The sequence below is a fragment of the Vigna unguiculata genome, unplaced genomic scaffold (assembly GCF_004118075.2).
Source record: "Vigna unguiculata cultivar IT97K-499-35 unplaced genomic scaffold, ASM411807v1 contig_278, whole genome shotgun sequence".
Lineage (NCBI taxonomy): Eukaryota > Viridiplantae > Streptophyta > Magnoliopsida > Fabales > Fabaceae > Vigna > Vigna unguiculata.
This window is the reverse complement of record NW_021010982.1, coordinates 1-8,270: the sequence shown is the minus strand read 5'-3', so window position 1 is coordinate 8,270 and position 8,270 is coordinate 1. Positions and strand designations below refer to the sequence as shown.

The 8,270-nt window shown below is 36.5% G+C and overlaps 1 protein-coding gene and 1 pseudogene across 1 annotated transcript; one reads left to right on the top strand and one right to left on the bottom strand.

The window, feature by feature from the left end:
• Positions 1 to 622: 622 nt before the first annotated feature.
• On the top strand, positions 623 to 1,756 carry LOC114171509. Its single transcript, XM_028056477.1, has one exon. The coding sequence runs from the start codon at positions 623 to 625 to the stop codon at positions 1,754 to 1,756; it is 1,134 nt and encodes a 377-aa protein (XP_027912278.1).
• A 2,823-nt stretch (positions 1,757 to 4,579) lies between these two features.
• LOC114171508 lies at positions 4,580 to 7,917 on the bottom strand (annotated as a pseudogene).
• Between the last annotated feature and the right edge of the window lie 353 nt (positions 7,918 to 8,270).

Sequence of the window (8,270 nt, the reverse complement as noted above, 5' to 3'; positions counted from 1 at the left end):
AGAGCCAGCAGATGTCTCGCGAAACCAGGCTGCCACGATGAACCACCACACGATGACGAAGCCACGCGTTGCAGAACCACTGCAAATCAGATCGACGACGAGGGCACTTTCTGACGCGAAATCCCCATCACTGCAGCGCCGGCCACCACGCAGCCACCTGCGACGAAAAAAGCTGCCCGGAGAAGACACGAACACACCTACATTGTGAGAATCCTCCACCTCCGTTCCAAGCAGAACCGCGGGCCACCGTGACAGAAATCGATGTCGATTGCGCCAATGCGACAGCCACCACGGTACCTGCAAAAAACCAGACCAGATAGACCCCCGCGAAGCAACCCACCGTCGACGAGAACGCAACTTCAAGAAAGGGTTCAGTCTTCTTCATCGTGATTTGGCCGTGCTCAATGAAGAAGAAGGGTTTGAAATCCAAGCGAGAGACGAAAGGTTAAAGAAATTGGGGATTTAGGGTTCTTCGAAACCCTTGAGAATCAGATTTGGGGATTATCTTGATTAGGGCTGCCAACGTTTGGTTACTTCAAATTCGAAATAGACAACCTAAAAAATACGTTGTTTTTTGGTTGATTCTAAACAAAGCATTCATTCATCTACGATCACAGAACTAATGCAGTCTCTCAAGTCACACCATGCTGTTTCATCTTCTCTTTTCAATCAATTCTCTTATCAGTCTATAACATTCTTCCTATCTTTCTCAACCAAAAGCCGTTGCCTACACTTCAACGAAACCACTTCAATAATTGATTACCTGAATTCCGACTTGCAGTTCTCCAGAACCCAATCCCTTTATGTCTCCAAACGTGTTTCAGGGTGCAGATTCCCTCAAAACCCCTTATTAGTGCTCACTTTCTTCAAACAAATAGGCTTTTCCCAAAGCCAGATTCTCTCCCTGATTCGTCAAAGACCCCAGATACTGTTTACAAACGTTGAGAAAATCTTGAGACCCAAAATTCAGCTCTTTCAGATGTCTGGATTCCAGGGTTACGAGTTATGCAGCTTCATTTCAAAGAATCCCTCCATTTTGACTCATAGCTTGAAGAAAACATTGGTCCCCTCAGTTGAAGCTATTAGGAAAATTGTCTACGACCAGAAAGATTTTATTCTTGTTTTGCACAGATGTGGCTGGATACTCCCAAAGTACAAAAGAATTATGGAGAATGTCGTCTTTTTGGAGAGTTGTGGCATTCTTGGAACTCATCTTTCATTGCTACTCAAACTTCATCCAAGGCTTTTCGTTGCACAGCGGTCTACTATTGAAAACAATGTTTCTCGAGCTGTAAACTTGGGTTTCCGTGAAAATTCAAGAATGCTTGTCCATGCAATTCATACATTAAGTTGTTTGAGCGATAAAACATTTGAGAGAAAGTTGAAACTAATTAATTGTTTTGGTTTTTTGAAGGATGAGGGCCTGCAAATGTTCAAGAGAACCCCGACTTTGTTTAGAACATCAGAGAAGAAGTTGAAAGTTGGAATGAAATTCTTCTTGCATACAGTTATGCTGCCCAAGTCAGTCCTTATTCACCAGCCTAAGATTTTAATGTACAGCATGGAGGATCGCGTGCTTCCTCAATATAAAGTCTTCCAACTGTTGAAATCAAAAAATCTCTGCAAGAAAGTCCCCAGTTATATTCATGTGTTGTGCTTGTCTGAGGAGATGTTCTTGGACAAGTATATATCACAGTTCAGAGAAAATGCAGAGGAGTTATTAGTAGCATACAAGGGTCATTATCTGGAGGCATAACCATACCTTCAATTCTGTTTTTTCACTCTTCCACAGGGTTCTAATACTGAAATTATTTAGATAGTGTTGTGCATAACCATGGAATGTCTCATTGTAGTAATGAAGATGGCTCGTTTATTGTATCTGTTTATTGATTATGCATCTTTCTTTCCCATGGTAATTTGGTGGTCATAAGAACCTTGGAAGATCCACACGAAAATAAGCAATCCACTTTGACTGCTCCTTTAAAGAGGTATGCAGAGTATACTTTTCTTGATCTTGTTGACTTGTTCCCCAACTGGGATATGCTCCAATGTTGAATTGTAAAATTAGCCTGTATTCATCTTCCAGCACCCTTGTTTAGCTTTTAAATCGCTGAGCATTAATTAGACTGTTTCTATGTTGTGAATTATGTAAGTTAATTTGATTAGTCAAATTTGTATGTGCGTAAGTAGGATTGATATCGAGTTTCCTTTTACTCCCTTCCACCTTCTACTATTAAGAGAGAAAAAATCAAGAAGAACGTGGGTTGCATTAGTAAATCTTAGGTGGTACTTGAAAGTTGAAACCATTGAGACATTATTATGCTGCTTTATTGTCAACGTTTAAGACTGCTTTTTTTTAATGGCTTTTCAATGAGGGACTAAAGGTATGCATCACTGCTTTCACTTGTTTATCACTGGAATATATTTGGTAGTATTTGAACTAAGCTAAAAAATGCCAAAATATAATCCCTTCAACTGCAGCTGCAACAAATCTTCTTACAATCTCTTTCCCTTACAAGATGGACCATTCTTTGCTGTGACAGTTTCATCTTTTCACCTTGCAGTGGCCCTCCAGCCCCGTCTTATGATTTCCTGACTCAACAGCTAAACCTGAAAACAATCAAAGAAGAGTTCATATTTTGTATATTAATTCTGATGCATTATCTTTGAAGGTCCGTCTCATGATATTTTGTATCACTCTTCTACAGGGTTGTTATATTATAATAGATAAATATTACAAGAGACAACATATGTGTATAAGGACACACATTAAAAGAAATAATTATCTATTTATTTTAAAAATCAAATAATTTTAAAAATAATCTTTAGAAATACATACCGTGGGTTAAATCGATTCAATATAGAATTCGAGCATTTTAGAGATTTGTATGAAGATTTTAAATTTAAAAAACTAATAATACTATTTAAGAACTAAAATAATAATTTATTAGATATTAAAGGTTAGAGTTGAAATATATTTTTATTTTTACGGTAAATCAGTTTAATAATAAATCAAATGAATAAAATAATTATTCAGAGAAGTAATACTTTAAACATAATATATTCTTTAATAATTTATTAAATGACCAACTAATTATAAATTCTAAAATTATAAATTTAATATAATAATAAAACAAAAAAAAAATATTACTTCTCTAAATATAGGGAGCCCATTAACTATAATACAGTAACATTCGCAAGAAATTTTTTTTCTTCTAGTCTCTAAAATACGCCATTTCAAAGTATAGTTTATTGTTAACTCTACTTGGTTACATAGTGAACTAATTTTCAAGTCTTTTATTAATGGTGGTAAATTCAAAACCCCATTACCATTATGAAAAAGCAGATAAGTTCTTGCATGTGATTGTTAGGTGTAATAAAGTAGTTTCGAACCTTAGTGTAGTCAAAGTTCTCTCTAATAACAACCGTCCCACCTTAAAAAAACACTTATGGGAATCATAAAAGCTGGTCCAGTATTTTGAATTTGAGTCAAAATAACTGGTTCTAGAAGTGTCAAGTTTGGTACATAATGGTTTGTTTTCTAAAAGATGGTGGTAGTGACATAAATCAGCGGTGGAACCGGGAAGAGTAAATGGTATAAGAAAGAAGAAATCTTTGGCGTGAGTTGAAAATTAGAACTTTGTTTCTTTCGAGCTGCATGACTTGGACTCGCTTTCCCCCCCTCTCTTTCTGTCTTTTGTGAAAGAACATGACAACGTTAAACTATCTATTAACTGAGATAAATGTGGAAGCAATACTCAACCAGCAACGTTAGATTGAGATAAATTTAACTACGGTTGATACACTACACCATGAACATGCAAAAATAAAATTCCAGAAACATATTCGTTTTAATGTTTGGTATGGTAGGAACCACTTACATTCTGGCTCTCTGATCGTAATTTAAAATTCAACAAGTGCGATGAGTTGTTTAATTTCCACATAAAGACACACGAATAATAATTACCCATAACCACATAAGCATCTTATATATATGGGAATGACGTGATTCTTGCAAGCTGCAACTGAAACTTTTGTTTATTTCGCCAATTCTGAAGAAGGGTCCTCTTGGAATCTGATACCATCTAGCTGCTCCATGGAAAACTCTCATGTTTGTGAGGGTGGGAGAGGAAGATACTGATTTTTGATGAAAGAGATAAATGTTTATGTTTATTTTTTTTGCTTTTTATTATGATAATAACAGATAATTAAAACAGCAGTATACAATACTAACCATAGAATTATCAAGTACTTAAAGAAAATCTCTTCCTTTTATTTGATTTCCTTGAGAAGATTAGGACTAAGCCGTCAACTTTGGCCATGGTTCAATGTTACTGTATATACATCAGTACTTGGTTGTTTTGGAGTTTGACACCATTATATTCCGTGGAAAATTAGAAAAAGCTCTTCTTAATCGCTGTTCAGAATCTTAACTGGATAGCTCCTACGAAAAACAATTAGTCCTCATACACATACCTATTCAAAACATGTCACTATTTCTTTCTTATTTTAGTTCATAATCTTCCATTTACACCCTCATAACACACTATAAAACAAGTTACACCAACTCAACTTATAATCATTTGAGCTTAACCAAGTTTGTCGAGAAACCATATACCTTGCATCGAACACTTTTCAAACCAACCTGCATCATGGAACAGGAACTCATCATGTTCAAAGGTTCATGGAAAGGCAACAAGAGTTGCTTCAAGTGAAGCTGGATATGATCCAAGGATGAGGTGGCGTGCTGCTAATCCAGCAGTAGAGACCACACGCGCTTGGAAGGGACAACATGGTCGTGCGGCGAACTCAGATAACACCTCACTTGATAACGATGAAACTTTCAACAGTTTCATTCGACGTGCCAAGGGTAAACTTAGAACCGTGTCCCACATCGGTCGGGAGCAGAGCAACGTTACACCTGTACCACTACGAGATGATGACGAGGCTAATGCTAGGGATAACCTAAACGACCAGTTTTCGAATTTTATCAAGAGTTCGAAGAAGAAGTTGAGAAGTACATCAAGCATGAGGAAGCATGGTTCCTTCAACAGACGGTGACCATTGATAAACCAGGGAACCTCAAAGAGAGTGATTTGACATGTGGGTCCATCCAATATTCTGTTATATATACTGCATGAAAATAAGATCCTAAGCCATGCAAGCATTATTATACTTTACATTTTTTTCTATTTCAAGCACAGTAAATGTGAAATGTTTATTTGGGGGGAATAATTTCGACTGGTTTATTGTTTGTTTGTAAGAAATTAATATACATTGATGTTTTGTCTTTAATGAAAGGTTTCTGATTAATCTGTAGTGTTTTTATTGAAAGAATAATTAATATCAGTTTATTAACAGGAAGGATCAGAGGGCAGCTATATATAGGAAATGACTCAATGAACATACATACCTGCATTAGACCCAACACCTCTACTTCTTCACCGACTTTAATGACGCCTTGTTCAACACGGCCAGTGGCAACTGTTCCACGTCCCTTCATCACAAATGAAAAATATAAAGCAGCTGAAATGATGGAAACCATTGCCCCCATATTTATTTATGTCCATACAATCCAATATATGTAATGAAACAAATGCAGATTTTGAGAGAACTAAGTGTTGAAAATAGATATTTTGATATTCTCTTTAAGGAAAAAAAAAACAATTATATGAGACAACAGTTTTTAAAGCACTATGTTAAGATTTAAATTACCACTGCGTCATATCATTACAAAGAGCAAGGCTGTAACAAATGCTACCTCCTTTCCTTTTTTATTCTTCAAAAACCCTAGACCGAATTAAGAATTTGAAATTTAAGATTTTGAAATTTTATCCTTCACCTAACTAGAGATTTAGAAGAACAAGAAAGAATTTGTTAAAGTGACCACAGTTACAAAGATGACCGGTATTATAAACATCTATTCCACATATGCTCCAGTGTTCATAATCCCATCTGCTTATGATGTTAAGCACATCAATAATTGCTGTAGTTTGAGTGAACTGAAGGAGCATATAAGGAATTTAAAGCAATTTTAACGTAAACAGAATAGTAATAAATAGTACTTCTTAAACAGTGTCGTTACCTAAACGGTGTTTATACTGGAGCAGATGGAAAGTGATAGAACATGATAAAAACACAAGACTTACATTACAAATTGTAACAATTTTATAACTGAGGCCATCTTTACTTCAATGAATCTGCTTTCTTCAAAAATTAACCCAAAAAATAAAGTTCAGGTCCTTTTACCTGAATTGAGAACACATCTTCAATTGGCATTAGGAAGGGCTTGTCAAGTTGGCGAACAGGGTCAGGAATGTATGCATCTACAACATCCATTAATTTTAGAATGGCCTGTCTTCCAATCTCGTCATTTGTACCCTGTAAAGCAGACAACGCTGAACCTCTAATGATCGGGATTTCATCCCCAGGGAACTTGTAGAAGCTCACTAGCTCTGCAAAAAACATTATCATAAAAACACATTTTAGCAAACACAAAGATTACAGAAACTTAAGCAGGTTTATTCATTTTCTGAGCATGGACAAGAGAAGAGAAGCCTTAGAGAAACACCCTACCACGTAACTCCATTTCTACAAGCTCTAACAACTCTGGATCATCAACAGCATCAACTTTATTTAGAAAGCAAACAAGAGATGGCACACCAACCTGCATAATACATTTAAAGATAAAATATGTCAATCTAGAAGTAAGGAGAAAGGTGTAGACGTTCTAGGTATATATATACAAACCACATCAGTAGAATACCTACATGGCGAGCAAGAAGAATGTGCTCCTTGGTTTGAGGCATTGGTCCATCAGGTGCAGATACAACAAGTATACCACCATCCATCTGGGCAGCTCCCGTAATCATATTCTGAAAAAAAAAACAGACAATTATAAATCATACAGTGAACAAAATAGGAATCTAACAAATGCAGCTGTTGCCAATATACAGTGTAATCAATACCTATAAAATATATTTTGTTACAAACTAATCTACTTCCAAATTCCTAGCATAAATTTTCCATCTCATTTTGAAAAGAAGGTCAGGCTACACAAGCACCAAAATATGCTAAATTCCACAATTAACTATTATACAAGGTAAAATTGCTTAAATTTGTTCGCCACAACTTAGCCACCCAGCTTCCATTAGGCAATTGATAACTCCAATAAAAAAAAACATTCTTAGAGAAACTAAACCAAATTCGAAAGCTTACTTTAACATAATCCGTGTGTCCAGGGCAGTCCACATGCGCATAATGTCGTTTTGCAGTCTCATACTCCACATGAGCCTGAAAACCGAAATATAGAGCAAGCATACATATCAACAGAAAACAACACAATCGATTGCAAGACCAAAAGAGTGCGATTCCATATCGTTGCAATGGTGATTCCTCTCTTCTTCTCTTCAATAGCCTTGTCAATTTCATCAAAGGCCACAGCCTTAGCCTTCCCTTCATCCGCAAGCACCTGATCAAACCTAATTGAGTAATAAACACCAAAACATCCACCTCAACACACATTTAAACAAAGAGTGAATCAAGACCTTGGTGATTACCGCAGTTAGCGTGGTCTTCCAATGTCCACGTGTCCAATAGTTCCGACATTAACGTGAGGCTTCCTGCAAAGTCAAACAATAAGATGAACAAAACAAGTAAAAGACATACTAATAACGATTACTGTTACTTGTATATTTTAAATTTTGCGACGAAAAAGAGAAAGCGAGAGTGTTACGTTCTGGTGAAAGTTGCCATGGATCTCCACCATGGATTGGAATTGAAAGAATAGAAGGAGGTGGAGGTGGAGTCACTGGGAGTAGAGAGAGGAGAACGAGATACGGAAGAGTGGATTTGAGAGGCTAAGGGGAAGAGGCGGCGAGAAGTGGAAGAGGAGTGTCTGAGAAGAAGAGTGGCCATTGAAGAAGTGATGAGGAGAATGAAAGCCCTAACTATGGAGTGCAGAGGTGAGGGTTTTAGGAGAAGGAAGACAAAAGCGAAGAGCAGTGTGTGCGAAGAGCGAGGTTTTAGAATGGGCGCCCGACACCGACCCGTCATATTCGTGCGGCCCAATTCGAGCACTCTCATAATGTTTCGGAGCACATACATACTTCTTTTTTTCTGTTACAAATGTTTTTTCTTCTTGCTCCGACAGAAAATATTTGAAGTGATTTTTATCTTATTGACTTAATTTAAAGTTTTAGATAAATGAATTAATTCGTGTCTGGTTTAACTTATTTAGTTAAATGGTATCTTTTGGTAAATTTTAGGTA